General features: G+C 45.1%; 1 protein-coding gene across 7 annotated transcripts in view; it reads left to right on the forward strand.

Moving 5' to 3' along the window:
• Positions 1 to 20552, forward strand: part of Skap1 (src kinase associated phosphoprotein 1) — a 307146-nt gene extending 286594 nt beyond the window's left edge. For all 7 annotated transcript variants that reach the window (XM_017597053.3, NM_173311.2, XM_039085325.2 and 4 more), the window contains 2 exons: positions 15938 to 16046; positions 20200 to 20552. In XM_017597053.3, the coding sequence (XP_017452542.1) occupies positions 15938 to 16039 (102 nt within the window). In that variant the 3' untranslated portion in view covers positions 16040 to 16046; positions 20200 to 20552. The remainder of the gene's footprint in view (positions 1 to 15937; positions 16047 to 20199) is intronic.
• The last annotated feature ends 201 nt before the right edge of the window (positions 20553 to 20753 follow it).

A 20753-nucleotide genomic window follows, 5' to 3' on the forward strand; every position in this document is an offset into this window, starting at 1 on the left:
AAGCGGATGTGAACATCCTGCGGATGCTCCTGCACTCCTTTTGGGCCCAGAGGTTTCTGAACGGCTTTTTTCTGGTAAGAGCCTCCCTTCCTCCCCCTGGAGGAGCCACAGCAGGACGTTTAGCGCTTTGCAGTGGCTCCAGATTGTGGCGCTGGTGCAGGTCTCCTCATACGTAACAGATCACTCCTGAGAGCCTGCCTCTCATAAATTACTTCCCACGATGCCGGCGACCACTGCAGAATTCAAGTTTGAACAGAGCAGAGAAGAGGTGTTTGAGAGGCCTGTTCACTCAGCTGCATTTTAATTTCCTTTTCAATCTTGTCCCAATTAATTTCACAGAATTAATCTCACAGAAGCAAACTCGGCGGCACTGAGGCTGTGTGGTTTTAGTGTGGCGGTCGCTCTGCCTGAACATGAAATAGGAGCTAATATAAAAATCCATCTGCTGTGTTTGAAATACACACCGGCTGCTGCTCGGTCCTGTCTGACATTCCAAGCATCAACAGCAGGGGGGAAAGTGATTTGGGGGTTAGTGGCCATCAGTACCTGGCAGGGGTTCAACAACAGGTGTACTCCAAAAATCCATTCTGTCTGAACACCACGCATGACAGGGCAGGTGCTGAATCACTCTCGGTGCGATGACACCCTGCCCTGGCTTAGCTCCTTGTATCCGGGGGCTGCAAGGCCTTCTGGAATCCAGCAGCACTGTGGCCGCTCAAAGGATAAGTAAGATGCCTCTATTCGGAGAAGAGAAGTCACAAGTTTCCTTTTGGGGAAGTGACCTGACCTTCCAGCCAGCAAGTTCTCTCCCGTAGAAAACATTCCTCCTAAATAACATAGCTGCTTCCCTTGTCTGAGATACCACCCAACTGAATGGCCACTAGGAAAAGATCAGCCTCCAGTTCCAGACGTGTTTATGGCAGTAACACGAGCCATCCAGCAAATAGAAAGGGGGACTTTGTAGGCTATGGAGCCAGACGTCTTTAATCCCTGCACACTGAGGCAGAAGCAGGCAGATCTCTGTTGAGTCAGAAGCAGCCTGACCGAACATAGTCAAGTTCTGGGCCAGCCAGGGACATAGAGAGAGAGACTGTCTCAAAAAATTCAGTTAACTGGAAAGAAGAAACACCCACCCCTCACCCCGTGAATAGGTAAACTGAGCCAGAAGGCTGCATCTCCTGACCTTGGGTTGTGCCCTTCACCGATGGGTGTTCGAGGCCTCTAAGGCCTCATGCACGGTCTTATTTCCTTGGAAATCAGCATTGGAGCAACAAGTTAGGCATTCCTTAGGATTGATGCTCAGGTGATGGCTTAACCAGGACAAGGTCTTTTCATGGGTCCAACATGCCAGTCTTGGGGCTGACGTCTTAGCTGGTGGAAACAGTCTACCATGAGGCTCTTCGTGTGGGTAGATGGACTTTATATGAACAAGGATAGATTCATTCTGTCACCTGAGTGCAACAGGACCTGGCCGGGGCACACCTGGGCTGTGTTAACACAATGCCTGTTGTAATGGGATTTTAAAAACCCAGGAGATTCCCCCCCTTACCTCCTCAAAGGACTACGTAAGAATATAGACCTTTCTTTTTCCCTGAGCCCTTCCTTCCTTTCTAAAAAAATCTGTATATTATTTGAGTGAGAGAGAGAGGGAGAGAGGGAGAGAGAGAGAGAGAGAGAGAGAGAGAGAGAGAGAGAGAGAGAGCTGGTAACAGTACTTCTTCTTTTACGTGTGTTTAGTTGAATGTGACAACACAGCTCATAAAAACCACTAAGTTAATCCCTTCTTTGATTGCTTTAAAGGAGGGATTTATTTATTTATTTATTTATTTATTTATTTATTTATTTTTAATTTCAGGGCTCTGAGGGAAAGGAGGTGTTTGGTGACATCTAGTGTCCATTTAGGACTTCCTCAGGCGTCGTACCCTCTGCCTGACTGAGTGGGGGGATGGGCTAAGGTTATTCAGGAGGTAATTTGGGAGTGGTAAGTGGGGAAATATAGGCCTGGGGCACAGACTGCCCAAACCGTGTGATGAAACTGATCAATGCCTGTCAAAGAACTATTATTCACCTCTGACCTAACCAAAAGGGTAGGCAGGGGTAGACCATCAGAGGATATCTCTTCTTATTTATAATGGTACGGGGAGGAAACGCAGAAGGTGTCCCCGCCACCCCGTTTCATGTTAACAAGCAGGTCAACACCGTGCTGTGATGAGGAAGATGATGATGGTGGTGGTATTTTCTCTCATTAATAATCCGTATGGGAGGCTGGAGTTAGGAGGATGCGAATGGGATTCGGGGTCAGCTGGAAGGCAACGGTCATACACCGGTCACATTCAGTAGAGGCCATTCCTTTCCCCCAGACAGGAACCAATCGTCTAGAACAAACCCTGGCAGCCACATTCCTTCCAGGTAATTTTTATAAATGAGGGGGTACCCATTCCAAGAGAGGACAAAAGGGAGAGGGTGTTTGTGTGCGCGCATATGCATGCACACAAGCCTGAGAGCAAGGGGCCCAACTGCATGACAACCCTGTCCCATTGAATCGTGGCTCTTTATTATAAAAAAAAACCCTTAGAGGAGGGAGAGAGAGAGAGAGACTACAACTGTGTTTTTCTCTTTAATCTCCTTATTTCTAAGCTGTTGTCCTAGGCAGGATCTTTCACTTTCAAAACATTCACACACACACACACACACACACACACACACACACACACACACACACACACACCCCAGAGTGAGGTAGAAAGTCCCACACCAGATGTTTACACAGAACCACAGAAGCCATGAAGGGGTTAGGTTAACGCTCAGAATCACCCGATGCTTTACAAACTCCAGCGTTAAAAAAAAAAAAAAAAAAAAAAAAAAGCCGGCCATTTATTTCGCAGTGAATTTATAACAAATGCTGTTAAAGGCTTCGTCTTTTGACAGAGGTAATAATAAATTCACTGTTAAAGACGGTAGTTTAATTCCTTACACCTCCAATACTGCACAGAGTAAACCATATTCATCACCGAGTAATTTTTTACCACATAAATCTTTAAAACTAACCGGCGAAGGCTGTTGAGACTGAAATATTGTGAATTTATTAGATATGCCCATGTAGTATTGGATTCAGAGGTTTCCATTCGAATATATTACAGGGAAAATTTGTGTCTTTAACTGTGACATTCCTTCCATTCCCTGCCGCCAGTCCTCTAGCAGGCAACTCCTCCAGAGTGAGCTCCACGTCTAATAGACAGAGATTTAGTAATAAACTCCTCGCTAATCTGCCAGAGAGGCTGGATGACATTTCAGCGGCGTGCCCTATTTAAAAGGAGTCACAAAAGCTTTGTTTCCGTGTAATTACGTTCTCAGAAGGAACTAAGCCTCCCTCAGCCTCTCCGGCTAGGGTTTCTAGATAGCGTACAGATTCAGCACTCCAACCAAACTTGCAAAATCCTGGAGCATATTATAGTCTCATTGCAAACACACAGAGCAGTAATTTCCGTCGAAGTTGGAAGATTCATCATGGGAGGCCAGGGGCAACCATGAGAATACAGAAAGTGAGAGGTTGCTGAGATCCACGGACATGAGATATTTAATACTAATTAAAAGATCGTATTGATCCTCTGACCAGAAATAATAGACGATGTCTTTGGAGAACTTGCTATTCTAAAATTTCTCACACGACAGGACATTTTAAATGACAATTAAATCCTCAGATTTGAGATTTAAAAAAAAAATCCCTTTGCCCTACTGTATTTTGAGCAAGACTCTGAACTGATAAATGAGAAAATTCCAAACTTTTCTCATAATTTACCAATTAAGCAAAGTTTGAACCATAACAAATTGGTGGTATCTGATTATATCTCCAGTCCATTTAGAGGATGGTGATACACTTAAACTTAAAAGTCTTTTTTTAATTTAGAGATGAACTTTTTTTTTTTGCATAAAGATACAGGAGTTTCTCTGTCCTTACAAATACACTGTGTTTGGGAGGAGTTCCAAATCCAGAAACTTCCACGGAGCTTTCATGCACTTTGCGATTTCTTTTTCAAGAAAAAAATGAAACCAAATGGATTCCTGGTTACTCAACAAAGGAGATTCTCCTGCAGTTCAAGACTGCAGCCCATCGGGATAATTGTTAAAAGACAGAACTCGACTGCAAAGATAAACGTAATACCAGCAATTAATATTCAGCATTTCACATTCTAGTCAAGAGGATGTGTTTCTCTTTGTGATGCGGCTCATAAGCCAGATTCCTTTCCTGCATGAGGATTAAGGGGGGGGGGAGAATAAAACAACAACAATCCTCCCCCATCTGTAAATGAATGAACATCTTGGTTTTATAGCTATTTGCTTTGTAAAACTGAGAACTGAAACAAAAATTACTGGATGCCTAAGTAACACTTTAATTCAGAATTCATTTACGCCGTAGCTATGGAGTTGTCACAAACCATAATGCAGTATTTAATTAAAATAACAGAAGTGCATCTAGATATGTCCTGGGGTAGCTATCACCAAATTATAGTCTGTGCCATCAGTATTTTAGTTATGAAATGGCAGATTCTAAGGTGCAACCGGGCTGAAGCAAGAGCGTAAACATTTTAAAATTGCATTTTTAGAAAGGTCCTTTTTTTTATTTTTTTCCTGATGCATCTTTAGTTTTTTTTTCTTCTGTGGGGTGTGTGTGTGTGTGTGTGTGTGTGTGTGTGTGTGTGTGTGTGTGTAGTCGGGGGTGCCTTCTGGGTTTGTCTTTTCTGTGGATAAAGATCTCTCTTTCTAACTCTTGCTTTTCAACTATTGACCTCCCAAGTCTTCTAGCTGTGAAATCCTGTCTGTTGTCATGGAAAGGCTTTCGGGGCTCACAGGAACCACAGCAAGCATCTTAGGCAGACCTTGGACATGGATTCCAGGAGGGTAGGCTCTCTGTGGCGTTCCCACCATCTTCCTTACACCCTTTCCATCCGTAAATGTTCCCATGCTCGCCTGCTCTACCTTGTGGATGCTCGACGCAGATGCCTTTCCTTTTCATAAACGCATAGCATCTATCTTGCACGCACCCGCCATCTATCTCCATGTTCACATCGGCTGTCCCATCCACCTCCTTGTCTGCAGAATTATGTTCAGCAAGGTCCCGATTTATAGGAAATAATGACAACGGAAGGGGCCAGGAAAGATCTTCGAAACATTCAAATTGTTATTTCTCACTGTACTTTACACAAACAGAGCATCTGTAAACACCAAGAGGAGGTGTCGGCTGGCCTCTAAAAAGCTAAGCTTCCAGAAAGCCCTGGCCAAGTCCGCCTCTGTCTGCATTGCTCGTCTCTGCTCCAAGTCTCCTGCTCTTGGAGGCCCCCGCCATCTGACCTTTTTAAAATGGTAATTGATACCCTGCTATTGTTGTCTTTCTATCTGATTCTTATTTATCCCGCTTATAATGGCGTGCTTGTCACCACTTACGCTCTGTATGATAATCCTAAAGACAGTAACGCAGAAACAGCCGTGGCAGTCACCTTCTTAAGGAAAAAAAAAGGGGGGGAGGAGTATGAAGACATTCTGAGAATGGTCTCACAGCCCAGTCCTCCAGCTAGGGTCTCCTGGAAGGAGGATTTCTTCCACACTTGTAATTATTTTAGCCCCTTTCACAGGTCACATAAAAAGTTAATTTCAATCGCTGCTAATTTCCGTCCAACAAGAGCACGGTACTTTAAACCACCCAAAATAATTGGATTCAAAACAAATTTAGGAAATTGAGTGTGTTAGAAAGCAAATAAAAATATCCTTTTGGTAGGGAGGAGGGGTGAAAATAGTAAAAATGGCCTTTTCCCCCTCTCTCCCTTCTTTCCCCTTCGCAACTTTGCCATTAAAGTTGCACCTACAGCTAGAAGTTTGTCCGTGAAAAATGGTCATTTTGTTTCTCTGCTCAAAGAATGTTATTAAAATGCTAATTTAAAAGAAAAAGGAGTTAAATATCTAGCGATGGTGCATTCTAATTGCAGCCATAATGAGCTCTCTAAATGTGCATGCCCCTGACACACACCAAGCATAAACAGCAGTAAACAGATCATTAGTACCCGCGTTCATTTATTCTGGCGACCTTACCATGACCCCACCGAGGGTAGGGTGAAAAGCAGGTGGATCTGGCTGTGACACCCCCTAGAGGGATCCAGGAAATGAAGCTATAAGCTGTTGTCATGGAAACGCCTATGTGTGCAGATGATGTAACACACCGACAGGCTGTAGGGCCCCCGCAACTGGGACGTTCGCCTTTTCCTCGCCGGAACAATCTTGAGGATTAAATTATTCATTTCTTTAATTCACAAAGCAAAAGGAATCCTAATTTTCTTGGTGATGTGCAACTCCCTCGCATTCATCTAGGGTCTAAAACACAGCGACTTGTCCCCTCTTTCTCCGAACCCCCATTCTAGCCCCACATAGCTGAAGATGTCGAGATCAGGTGTGGAAATGGCGCGGTAATCCAGCACTCAGTATCTGTACTTAAAGGAGAGAAAACCTAAGGGCTTATGCCCAAATTAAAAAAATATAAAGTGTCTTTTCCTGATGAGGGCACAGTGGACAGGGATTAAACGGATCCTGCTTTGTTTGTTGGGAAGCAGCAGCAGAGTTAGCCCTGAGAACCACCAAGCCCAAATCCAATGCCATGAGAACAGAGAGCCATAGCCCCTAATGAGCACCTCACCCTAGCAAGGTACAAACGCAGGCAGCTGCTCGCCCCTCCCACGCCCAACTGAGAGAATGGAGATTAATAAATGTAATTCTTTAGAGAATGATTCCGCTCTGTCCTACCCTGTTTTGCACCAAACAACTTCAATAACCTTATGGCAACAATAGAATAACTTTTCTTCTTCTTCTTCTTCTTTTTTTTTTTTTCTTTTTTAAAGGAAGCAGGAAAGACGATCTCTGGAAATTATTTTAAAATAAAAAATCTCCCAGCCTGTGCCTCCCTCCCTCCCCCCCTCCCCATTGCACTTTAGATGAACCTGTGATATTGTAGCAATGGCCCTTGAAGTGCAGTGGGGAGGTGATTTAGGAGAATATTAAAGGCAATGTGGAGATTCAAGGCGCCTCTCTCAGGGAGATCTGGAGAAATACGCAGCACAGATGGGCCGAGCAGATTAAACATTTCCGTCACATTGTTTCCAAATTGTGTTGCGGTGCCTGAGGCTGGTACTGCGGTCAGAGCAAAACAGAGTGGTGGAGCTGGGAGCTGCACAGTTTATGGAATACATATTAATATGCCCGTCTCACATGGTATCACAATTCTATCAGCTCTGAAATGGTGCTGCCTCTATTGTTCCTGGATTCTGCACTCGGCACCTTGTTCCCTCCCATCTGTAAATGTTTACCTTGCCTTTCCCCTCTCTTCTGTAGGTGAAGTGTAAGTTGCCTGCCACATTCCTGTCTCTCTTTACAAACCTGCTTCACTTTACCCCTCCCGGCATGATTTTTCTGTTGCCTCTGCTTGCACGGGCACACACGTTTCCATCACCAACAGCATCTGGTGTGCACAGACCCTGCGCACCTCCCTGGCCTTGACTCCACCACACTGGTGAGTTCATTCACATCCTCTTCAGGACGTGAGCTTCCCACTTGAAGCTGAATGTTCCCTCTCTCTCAAGTGCTCCCAGGCCCTCCATGTGGATCGCACAGTCTCCTCAGAGCACTCCATTCTTAAGCTGGCCTGGGCTCTGTAGACTTGTCCTTGTGAGCCCCCAACAGCTTTTGCTGACCCACCTTCTAATGCTTCCCCCCCCCTTTTTTTTTATAACACCTATCTCCTCAGACAAGCAGGTCCATCAATCATCAGGATAGCAAGTTCCCTGAAACGTAACAATAAATAAAACTGGCTCAATTGGAGCAAATTTAATGACTCATTTGTGTTATGATCTATAGACCAAAATTCTGAATAATGGAAAAAGAGAAAATGATCGCCAAGAACCTTCACCACAGTGCAAAATAGCCTGGAGAGGCGGCCAAATGACTCAAGGTTTTAGCTAAGAGCTAGGCTAGGCTCCCGCCCTTTCCAGTGTCACAAAACCACCAAGCTAACTAGCCAACCATTTCCTTATCCCTTCAGGAAAAATCTCTTCACAGAATGGTTTATGCTGAAAAATGGGTCTGTCTGTCTTTGGTAAACCATTCTTCTTCCCAGATTTCTGCTTCCAGCAGATGGGACTTTGCTAAGCTAAACCCTCAAGTTCTCTTAAAGCTTAGTCTATCTCAAAGAAAATTCCCAAAGCTGAATTTTTAGGAGTGCGGAATTTGTAGGCCAATCCGGAATGTGTGTGTGTGTGTGTGTGTGTGTGTGTGTGTGTGTGTGTGTGTGTGTGTTGGTCTTGGAATATACAATCTAGTCTGCTTAGGAATTCAAATTCCACATCTTTACTAATGATAATATATGGTAAATGAGCTCTATTAGGAGAAGTAAGCAATCATAAGCCAATACTTCCGTGATTGATTGGCTTTTCCCACACATATATCAAGCACGTATTGATCTTTTGCGTTTGAGGCTGATGGAGTGTTCTCTTCAAGAGGGATCCTCTTACTCACCACAATGATACGGTGAGCTTCGACGGCTGAGAGAATAAAAGTACGCAGCGTTTCAGGGACTCCTGTTGCACAGGAACTTAGAGACCATTTTGATGTGCAAAAGGAATGTTCCTCTTAGGAACTCACCCCAGGCCCCCACAACAGAGCCTTCTCAATGGAACTAAGCTTGTGTCAAAGGCTAGCTCCAAATGTCACTGAAAGCTATGACAGCCTTTTAAGACAAAGTGTAAATGCTGGTCCCTAGGACAGGCAAACGGCTAGGTCAGGAAGGGATACAGACTACAGAGAAGGACCCATCCCTAGAAAACCCAGCAAGTGAGGAGCGAGGATTCTTGTTTGATGTTAATTATATTTTTTGTAATAAAGTAGTATATGTCTATAATAGGACAAATTCCAGCCCTAGGCCACGAAATCCACTGTCTTCCTCTAGAGTGCTAGTCTGTAGACTGGGGAGGGTTCATAAACCCTCTGAGGATCGAATGAAGACTCCAGGCATGGGACCCACATATCCGTCCACCCAACATTGTGTGCCAATTTCAACAGTTCCAAAAGTCTTCCCTATCCTTCCATAGACAGGTTAAGGGTCCACAGATTCCAGTGCAAGACTTGAAGCCTTAAGAGGCCGTGAGCTCCTTCTGTTGGAACAGCCTAGGATTCACTGAGCCTAGAAATTGAATTCTCATCCCAAGACAGGATGGTCATTCCAGGTCATGTCTGTGCTACTCCAGGGGGGCCATCGAAGAGCTTATACAAATAGGAACCAGCAGGGAGGAGAGAAATTAAAATGTAGCAATCATGGAGTAGGGGTATTTAATCTCTTTTAAGGCTTATGATAGGCTCCTGCTGGTCTTCCCCCTGATATCCCCTGACACCTACTGACTGGGTATTTACAGCACCACACAGGGGCTCAGGGCCCTGTGACAGGAGGAACACCGAGGAGACCTATCATAGTCTTGAAACCATAAACAGCAATAGGAAGCCACTGGAGGCGGAGTCAAGCTGTGTGAGATGCCTGTTGTTGTTGACCATACTGCTTTTCGGTTATAGAATCGGCTGTTGTTTTTATAGCAGCTTTAGAGGGTTGGTTTGTCGTTGTTGTTGTTGTTGTTGTTGTTTTGGTTTTGTTTTCCTTGTTTATTGAGATCAGCAGCATAAATCCTTTTAGGGCTGTGTGCCGTCCCCTATAAACATGTCTGATTGTGGGTGACAGCACTGTGACAATCTCAGGTTCCTTCAAGCTGTCATTCACCCAAGCCAATCGTTTCTCTATCCTGACAATGGAGTCCAAACACCAACTTTTGTTTTCAAAACCTCTTCACTGGGAGTAGAAGGGGATCAAGGAGATTTGACAAGGCTCAGGTTGAGAGAAACAGATGTTTGATCATAAGTGGGGGAAAAAAAAGCAACGTCATATTTACTTCTTCCAGACGAAGATGTAGTATAAAGCGAGACATGTGAAGGGTTTTGTTGTGGGGTCTTGGGTTTTGTTGAAGGGTTTGTTTGTTTGGTTTGGTTTTGGGGGGGTTGGTTTTGTGTTTTTTTTTAAATCTAGAACATATTCAGGTAATAATTCTATACCATCAAGAAGACCATTAAAGTCTCACCTCTATCCTTCAGAGTGTACGGAGTCATGGAGTGGAGAACTCATATAGTTCAAATGCCCCAATGCTATACACATGTATAGGTGTGTGTCCCCAGTTTGGAGGCAGAGACACCCCTGCATTGAAAAAGACTGCAGTTCTCCTGGGAGCCTCATAGAGCTCTTCCGATTTTTCCAAACAGCCGGGCCAAGAAAAGTTCAGATTTTATGGGAAAAACATTGATCCCAGAAATTCAGTTCAGTTCGATCCTAAAATCTAAAACCCAAGAATCAGCAACTTAATAAAAAAGAGCAGTAAATTAGCACCCCTAGACAGCAGCAGAGTTCATTCAGAGCTAGGGTCTGCCTGGCTGAGCCAGTCTCCTCTCCATTTTAATAGTTTAATAAAAATTAGCATAATTAACGAACATCTGTATGATCCAGAGTGGTGCAATTTGGCACTTGGAAACGAGAGCTTAAACATGATTGCTGTGAGTTTAATGTTGTTTTAATTCTTTTTGGCACTGTGCAGTGAAATAAACGTTTGGTGGTGATAGTTCTCGGCCGCATCTCATTTGCATTTTTCTCCCTTTGATTATGAGCAATTGTGGACTCCCCGGCAATTCATCAAAGTAGAAATTGTTTTAAAATACCTCGTGGTGCTCAGACTGGGCTGGAGCAATGCATGGGGGGTGGAAGTGGGGGAGAAGGCTAGAAATTTCCATTCATGCTTTAAACACAGCCCTGCAGCCCTTTTGCGGTATCCAGCCAGGGGATGAAATCTGGAAAAGACAGTGAGATCCCAGGACCTGTAGGTGCTTTGATTAAGCTCCCGGGCTTCCACAGCAGGACACATATGGTCTCTGAGACTATGCTACCCTCTTCTCTTCTGCCGGATCTTTTGTTTTGAAGGGCAGAGAGCTGCTCTCAACTCATTTCTGTTCTTACCACTGTGCTGAGGCCACTGCATCTGCGGTCTGCAGGTCAGCACTCCCCTCTAGCAAGAACAACCTGACTGGGAGCCTGGCCTTGGCAGGTGCCCTGCTGAGCTCATCTGCTTCCAGCGTGCACCCTCTATGAGTTGGCAGAGAGTACATTTCCAAGGCTTGGTTCCCTCCTCCTGACATCACAGTCAAAGGAGTCTGCAAAGTGTGAGTCCAAAGCCAGGGGTCCATCTCAGCAAATCCCTGCAGGGCTTTATGGGAAGCCATGCACACCTCACCGACACAAACCTTAACTTGAGTGAGTTGACTTCAGTCCGGCCCCGGCACCGTCACGATCACCCTCCACCTTCGAGAAAGCAAAAGAGCTAAGACGAGTTTTTATGAGTTGGTGTGAAAGAGGAAGTCCGAGGGCCACAGCAAGGCCTGCAGATGTAGACATTCCTGCAGCTGGACGCTCATGGGTCAGCAAACCTAAGACAGGAGGAGGAGTGGAGATGCAATTCTGACCATGGCGTCACTCGCGTTAAGCAGAGCTTTGAAATGTCCTGTCCGACCCAGACCAAGGAATCCTAAGGGTGTCTCATATACAGACACACTAAGGAGGGAGGTTGCCTGGCGGGAGGAAGAAATGAGGAATAGTGGTACAAAGAATGGCAGACAGACGCATTCAATTACATAAGATGACATTCTTCTTCTTCTTGTTTGGGGTTTTTTTTTTTTTGCCTGTGTATGTGGGTGTGTAACTGTTCACATGGATATATATATATATATATATATATATATATATATGTGTGTGTGTGTGTGTATATGTATATGTATATATGTATATATATGTATGTATGTATATATATATATGTATATGCACGCACATGCATGCGTGTGTGTATGTGAGCATATGTGTAGAGGCCTGAAGTAGATATTAAGTGTCTTTTTCCTTCTGCGTGTTTGTTTTTTCGTTTGGTTTGGTGTGTTTCTTTGTATTTAGTGCCAGGTCTCCATGTAGCCTGGCTGTGTTCCACCCGGCTGGCCTTGAACTCACAAAGCTCCATCTGCCTCTTCTTCCCGAGTGCTGGGACCAAAGGTGTGTGCCACCACAGCCTGGGTATCTTTCTTGATTGATTTCTACCTTACACATTGAGGCAGGGTCTCTCCCTTGAACCGACATCTTGCCAGTTGTACTGCCCTAGCTGGCCTTCCGCTTCTGCCTCCCATATGCTGGGATGCCCAGCAGGCTGCCGTGCCCACCTGACACTTAGATGGATGCTGAAGATTGGAACTCGGGTCTTCGTATTTGAAAGAGAGGTACTTCACCTACTGAGCCATCTTCCTAGCCTCTATTTTGTTGAGTTTGGGGTAGGTTCATGTGTATATGTGTTTGGACTGGGGAGGGGATGGTTTTAGGTTTGTTTTGTTAGGCTTTTGTTTTGTTTTATTTTATTGTTGTTATTTTGTTTCACTTTTGGGGTGTTTTTGTTGTTGTTTTGTTTTTTGGGTTGTTTTGTTGTTTTTGTTGTTGTTGTTGTTGTTTGAGACAGGGTTTCACTTTGTAACCCAGGGTGGCCTTGAACTCACAACGATCTTTACTTCAGCCTCTACAATGCTAGGATTACAGGTATGAGCTATCACACTCAGCTCCTTTCAGGACCTTTTAAAATTTGGTCTTGGGGGGGCTGGAGAGATGGCTCAGCGGTTAAGAGCACCCGACTGCTCTTCCAGAGGTCATGAGTTCAATTCCCAGCAACCACATGGTGGCTCACAACCATCTGTAAAGAGATCCGATGCCCTCTTCTGGTGTATCTGAAGACAGCTACAGTGTACTTATATATAATAAATGAATAAATTTAAAAAAAAAAAATTTGGTCTTGGGGCTGGGTAGATGGCTGAGCATTGGCACGGTTGAGAGCATCTGCTATTCTTACAGAGGATCCAAGTTTGGTTCCCAGTATCCACATGTGGCAGCTTCCAACTGCTTGTAACTCCAGCTCCAAGGAATTCAACACTCTCTTCTGGTTTCCATAGGCAAATGTGCATAGAGAGATACATAGATGATGGAATGATAGATAGATGATTGGTAGATAGATGGATGGATGGATAGATAGATAGATAGATAGATAGATAGATAGATAGGATAAATATCATAGATATGATAGGTTGATATGATATGATTTATTTGATAATCACAGCCTTCGTGAGTTCCAAGCTAACTTGAGCTAACAAGTGAGAAAGGCTCTGCTCCAAAAGGGATCAAAGTTCAGTAGTCACTGTCTCATGTCTGTGGCATCTGAGACTTGGCAGGTAGGAAGCCATTTGGGGCCAGTCTCCAAAGGCAGTAGTTGGTCTTTTCCTGCCACAACCAGTTAGTCACTGGGGGAGTATCTAGGAGTTGGTTTTAGATGCAGTCTGCTCAATTCAGAGTGTGAATTCTTACTGCCCCTTCATTTCACCATGGCCTCACTTAAAATGCACTCCTGTGGACCCACTCTGTGCTTACTGCTGAGGGCTCAACAAACAAAGCCAACAAAAGCCAGTGTTCAAAACGTATCTGTCCTAGTTAGCATTAACTGTGAATTTGACATAGTCTATGGTCATCTGTGGGGAGAAGGAGTCTGAATTTAATAATTTTCTTTATCACATTGGTCTGTGGTCATGTCTGTGACAGATTGTCTTCAAGGGCTTTTTCTTTATGTGTAAGAGCGATTTGCCTGCATATATGTCTGTGTACCATGCTGGGTGCCTGGCCCATGCACAGGTCAAAGTGGGGAATTGGATCACCCTCATGAGCCACCATGTAGATCCTAGGAATTGATTCTGGGTCCTCTGGAAGAACATCCAGTGCTCTTAACCACTGATCCATCTCTCCATCCCTGCCTTGAGGGATCTCCATCGGCAGTGGTCATGGGCCACGAGCAAGCCAATCAGTGAGCAGCATTCCTCCAAAGTTGCAGCCTTAAGTTCCTATCCTGGCTTCTCTCAATCATGGACTGAACTATGGAAGTGTAATACAAAATTAAACCCTTTGATACTTGTCTTAGTTGCCATTACATTGCTAAGAAGAGACACCATAACCAGGGCCACTTTTATTTTAAAAAAGAAAAGAAAAGGAATTTAATCAGGGCTTGTTCACAATGATCATCAGGGTAGGAAGTAGACAAGCAGGGCTCTGGAGTAGGAGCTGAAAGCTTTACATCCTGGTTAGCAGGAAGCAGGGAGAGAGGAGAGAGAGGGGGAGGGAGAGAGAGAGGGAGGGGAGGGGGAGAGAGAGGGGGGGGGAGAGAGCTAGCGCTCATGAGCACTTCCCATCGGGGGACCAGCACCAAGAAGAAGGAACATGGTGAATTCTTTTCTTGGAAAAGCAAGAGGTCCTCCCTGTAGATAATAGAATGGATCTCTCAGACACAGTCAGAGTGGCAGGGGGACGAGTCTTAGGGCGTGTAACTTAAGAATTGAAATCTGAAGGCTGCTTAGAAGTGAGTCCCACACAGGCAGCACGAGAGAGCCTGTGGCCTGTGGAAGTAGACTAGGAGAGCTTTGTCCTACTGAGGGGCGTGGGTGACAACACCAAGGACAGGGTCACAAGGAGCATCACCCACCTTTCAAGAAACCGGCAAGATGAAGGTGTGCTATGGTAGAGGATTCTGTTGGTGTTCATGGTCTGTACTGACACGGGAGATGACGCTGAGGCATGCGCTGATGCTGGAGACCATGTGGAAGTCTGTGATCCGTGCTCCCACTGATTATTAAAGGGCAAGAAAGCTACCTTTGCAGCGGTCTCTGAAAAATGATGATTTCAGACTCACAGTTGAGAAAAGGCTTTTGTAACAGCCCCTACCACCACCCCTCTCTGTGTCCCTCCCCTCCCAGAAAGTAATGGTCTAGACAGGAAGCCATCGGAGGAAAAAAATCTCTTAGAAACCGTGATAAGGGTGCCGAAGTGTAGCTCTCCACAACTGAGGCTTTTGCCGGGGGTGCAGGTGGGGAACAACGCGGTTTTCTTCAAGGGGCTGGCCACTGGAGTTTGACCGTGTATAGAAAACACAATAGGACTTGTGTTTGGGGGGGTTGGAGGGTTTGGGGGGGTCACAAGGATGGGAGGCTGACCTAGGTAGACTGGGAAGTGAGTGTGATCAAGATACATTATGTGAAATTTCCAAATAATCAATAAAAATATTATTTTTGAAAAAAAAAGAAGTTGGCAAGAGCCAGGCATTGTGGTATACCACCTCTAATCCCAGTACTCAGGAGGCAGAGGCAAGTAGATCTCTGAGAGTTGGAGGCCACCATGGTCTACTGAGTGAGTTCAAGTACACCAAGAGCTATGTAGAGAGACCCTGTGTCAAAAAAAAAAAAAAGGTATCAAAGGGTAGTAAGAACACACACACACACACACACACACACACTTAAAAATAAAATTTTGGGGTTGGGGATTTAGCTCAGTGGTAGAGCGCTTGCCTAGGAAGCGCAAGGCCCTGGGTTCGGTCCCCAGCTCCGAAAAATAAATAAATAAAAAAATAAAATAAAATTTTTAAGCTGTTAGGTTCAACAGTGATGTCAAGTATGCAAATCAAGTGTGCTCAATCACTATGCAGTACGGGTGACAGCAAAACGAGCCTGCTCCTTTTTTCTCGTTATGCTCTAGAGATGAGACGATCTTATGTTCTAGAGATGAGGTGATCTCATATTCTAGAGATAATCTTATGTTCAAGAGATGATCTCATGTTCTAGAGATGATCTTAGGAAGCGTGTTCGCAGTTCTTTCTGGCAGCCAACAAAGAAACCAGCCACTGACTCTCCCACCACTGTCTCTGTGTAAGGTTTACAGAAGTGTTTATCCAACAACCACCATCTTCTTTTCCCTTTTCAGGAGTACAACATGTACGGCTGGTGGGTAGGAGAACTGAACAGCATCATTGGGATTGTTCCAAAGGACTACCTCACCACCGCCTTTGAAATGGAAGGAAGATGAAGCCCAGGTATCAGCATTGGCATCCGAGAGCCGCCCTTAATTTAGTGGAGTTTGTCGGCCATGACTTTGCCGTCTGTGAGGTCGTCAGTGAAGCAGCCTTTTCTTCCTCTCCAAAAGTGATGTTAATAATTCAGACAAAAGGGGGTGGATGTGAACAATAACATGTGTTATATTCTTGAAGATTAAAATATAATAATAAAGTTAAGAAGGAAATGAGAGCAGACAGGGGTAGTGCACGCCTTTTGTCCCAGCACTCGGGAGGCAGAGGCAGGCCTCTGAGGCCAGCCTGGTCTACAGAGAGAGTTCCAAGACAGTTAGGGGTACAGAAAGAAATCCTGTCTTGAAAAAGGAAGGAAGGAAGAAAGGAAGGAAAGAAAGAACAAGGAAATAGGAAAAAAGAAAAGCAAAGCAAACAGGTGGGCTAGAGATATTAGAGATGTGGCTCAGGTGCGTTCGTTGGTGGACTGCACATCTGGCATGCTTGAAGCCTACTCTCACCCCCAGCACCACAGAAAACTGGACATGCTGGTGCACACCTATAACTCAAGCCCTTGGGAGGTAGAACAGGAGAGTCAGAAGTTCAAGGTTATCCTCGGCTACATAGCAAATTCTAAGTCAGCCTGGGCTACATGAGACCCAGGGTTAGGGGGAAGAGTATGGAATTATGTTTTCCTAAGTTTAGGGACTAGGTCACTTAGCACTGAACTCAACTAAAAGTGGCAGAAAACTCAAAATAACAGTGACTTGATCAACAAATTAATGTTGCTCCTTTGTGAAATCTTGAAGCAAATAGCCAGAGGTATTCGGGCTCTGTGAAGCTTCTCCTTGTGCCCCACTGTGTATGACCAATATTTCCCAGGCTGGCCAAGATGGATGTCTCAGCTCTGCTTCCTGTGTTCCCATCCTAGTCAGTGGGAAAGATAAGGGCATCGGAAGGGCAGGACACACCTCTCCCTTTGAGGACACTTCATGCGCTTTGTACACAACGCTTCTGCTCCTAGACTACCTGCCAGAACTTGACCATAGAAATACATCAAGTTGCAAAAATCTTTGTTCTAAGTAAGCTTGTGTCCAGCTTCAGAATGGGGTGTCTCACTACTAAAGGTGCAGGCATGGTGGCATATGCCTGCGCTCCCAGCACTGGGGAAGCCGGAGCAGGAAGATCACAACTTCAAAGGCCAGCATAGTCTATCCCGTTGTATAAAGGGGGATAGAAGGGACTGGAGAGCCAGCTAGGTGTTTAAGATCATGTACTGATCTTCCAGAGAACCTGGGTTTGATTTCCGGGACCCATCTTTAGTGATCTAACATGTTGGTTAGTACCCAGCAGTCTCTAAAGAAGACATAGCACTCTGCTTGGTTAGCAGAGAGGAAGACAGGCTGGAGAGACGGCTCAGCGTTTATGAGCGCTGGTTGCTCTTCTAGAGGACCAGGGTTCCATTCCCAGCACCCACATGGCAGCTCACGACCCCAGTTCCAGGAGAATCAATGCCCTCTTCTGACTTCTGTGGATACTGCATGTACGCACAGATGCACATACAGGCCAAACACCCATACACATAAAATTCCATTTTTTTAAGAAGTTGGAGAGCAACTCAGAAAAAAACAGCCAACATTGATCTCTGGCCCCCACATACATACACATATGTACATGAATCCCAGCACATACATGTGCATATACCTACACCATTACGTTTGTAACACTACACACCACACCCATAGAAATTTTCAGTCTTGGGTTGGGGATTTAGCTCAGTGGTAGAGTGCTTGCCTAGCAAGCGCAAGGCCCTGGGTTCGGTCCCCAGGTCCGGGGGAAAAAAAAAAAGAAATTTTCAGTCTTTTATGAGGATTCCTAGGAATATAATCAAATTAACTTTTAATAGCTACTGGGGAGGCTGAGGTAGGAGGATCATGAGACCTTGGGCTGCATATCAAGACCCACAATATATAGAGAGATGTAACTTTTAAGTAATAAATAATATGTGGGGTTGGGGATTTAGCTCAGTGGTAGAGTGCTTGCCTAGCAAGCGCAAGGCCCTGGGTTCGGTCCCCAGCTCTGAAAAAAAGAAAAAAGAAAAAAAAGAATATGCATTAAGCTTTATGAGCAAGAACACCATGCTATGGTAGGTTGTTTTGATTTTTTTTTCTTTTAAAGATTTATTTATTTTATGTATGTGAGTACACTGTTGCTTTCTTCATATACACCAGAAGAGGGCGTCAGATCCCATTACAGATGGTTGTGAGCCACCATGTGGTTGCTGGGAATTGAACTCAGGACCTCTGGAAGAGCAGCCAGTGCTCTTAACCACTGAGCCATCTCTCCAGCCCCTGATTTTCTTTTAGGATAGTGTATGTGTCTATATGTGTTCCTGGGAACTGAATCTAGGACTCTCTGCATACTAGTCCAGTGCTCTGTCACTGAGCTAGCTAGCCCCCATCTGGTGTTTTAAAGTCTCAAAAATGCTTGGCTAGGGTGGGGTAGCAATGGGAGCCACTTTGATGGTGAGTGGGTTTACAATGGGTAAAGGGGGCATTCATGACTAGCTTGACATCAGCATCTCCTCCTTCTGGCTGAAAATGGGGTCAGCCTTTATTGTAGGGTGTGGACCACCATCAATGTGACTGATAGGATCTGTCCATGGAGTCTTCCCACCCAGGCCCCTCTCTAGTCTGCGGCAGCTGAGTGAGCTCATTCAGGAACACGCATAAGATAGACCTTGCGGGGTTGGGGATTTAGCTCAATGGTAGAGCGCTTGCCTAGCAAGTGCAAGGCCCTGGGTTCAGTCCCCAGCTCCAAAAAAAAAAAAAGAAAAGATAAGAAAAGAAAAGAAAAGATAGACCTTGCTCTCTGGTGCTCGTGTGCAATCACAAAGCCCCAGCTCCGGCCTGTTGCTCCAGCTTTGACTTCATGACTTCCCTAGAGAGAACTGTTTACTGGTCATGGGTACAGAGAGGTTGGGATATTTCTGCCAAGTCTGAACAAAACCTTTTTTTTTTCACTTTGTCATTTATTTAAAGTGTAGCTCCTCATTCCCGTTAAACATAACAATTCCTCTTCTAGGACTCTATCCCACAGCTGTCCTTCACACGCGTGCCAACTGGTACAGACATGAGCACAGGAAAGGGTTAGAGACAAACTGAATGTCCGAGAAAGCAGGCAACAGACTGTAGGGCATCAGGGATTTGGACTGCAGTAAAAGCAATGTACCAGGAATGCCGGTACAAAATAAGTTTCAAGATATATCCGTAGGGTCAGCAATGCAACACAAGCCAACCATGCCTCCTTGCAGCAGTGGAGGGCAAGCCAACCATGCCTCCTTGTAGAAAAGAGGAGTGGAAAGCTGCTGTTTATGGCACGTGCCTGTAATCCCAGAACTCAGGAGGACTGCCCTGGGGTCTAAACCAGCCTCAGATATGGACTGAGTAACAGGGTAGCTGGGTTACAGAGTGAGACCTTGTCTCAAAAGACCACGCAGGGTAGATTTACAGAGCTATTTGTTTATATGTGTATGAAATACTTCTGGAAGGAGAAAGAACAGAATCTGTCACCTCTGAGAACAGAAAAAAAAAAAAACCCACACGACTGAGACAGGGTAATGGGGAAAGGGTTTACTCCCATTTGTAGATCTATCTTTTAAACTTTTTATTTTTATGATTTTTTTTAATCATGGGGGTCATGGACACAAGTGTGGGTGCCAGTGGAGGCCAGAAGAGGGCACTGGGTCCCCTGACACTGGATTAGTGAATGGCTGTAAGTCACCATGTGAGAGCTGGGAACCGAGCTCAGGCCTTCTGTAAGAGCAGGAAGCGTCCTTGACCACTGAGCCATCTCTCCAGATTTCTCTCCACCTCTGTTTTTGTTGTTGTTGTGGGTTTGTTTTTGTTTTGTTTTGTTTTTTGAGACGTGGCCTTGTATATCCTAAGCTGGCTTCAAACTTGCTATGTAAGTGAGGATGGCACTGAACTTCTGGTCCTCCCGCCTCTGCCTCCTGAGTACTGGAGTAAGGGATGTGCACCACCATACCCAGCTGGTGCCGTGCTGGCGGCTGAATTCGGGGCTTCTTCTGTACTAGGCAAGCACTCTAGCAGTTGTACTGCATCATACCCATGCTTCTATATTCTGAGTTGTAAAGAGAAAATGTATGTTTTTCATCCTTCAGGGGACATATTCTTCTCTCAATCCTACTTTGAGGAAGAAACAGATCATCAGAAACTCCCACTCCCTGCTGGGGCCATGAATTCTTCTCTCCGCTGAATGGAGCCAAAACTCTGCTGCTTCATGTGACTTTAAGCCACTAATAGACAAGTAGGAAGAGGACAGGTCATCAAACATGTTCCTCAAGCAGCCAGCTTCTAGCTTATCACCCCTCCCATGTCCTCACACCCATAAGCCTTTTCTACAAGCCTGCTACAAAGAAGACAGCAAGGAAGGAAATCATGGGAGGAAGAAGTTACTGGTGGGCTGTGACTTGCAAAGCACAAATAAAGTTTGGATTTGTTTCTTTGCCTTGTACGATGGGGCTGAATTCCTTTCTGACAACATCAAGGGCCGGCAGGGTGATGGTTCAGTGGGTAAGAGCACCTGTTGCTTACCCTGATGACCTGAGTTCAGTCCCCAGGACCTACACTGTAGAAGGAGAGAACAAGTCGTGGCGTCCTCTGGCCTCCATGCATGTACGATGGCACACGTATGCCCATACACATGAATGAATAA

The sequence above is a fragment of the Rattus norvegicus genome, chromosome 10 (assembly GCF_036323735.1).
Source record: "Rattus norvegicus strain BN/NHsdMcwi chromosome 10, GRCr8, whole genome shotgun sequence".
NCBI lineage: Eukaryota > Metazoa > Chordata > Mammalia > Rodentia > Muridae > Rattus > Rattus norvegicus.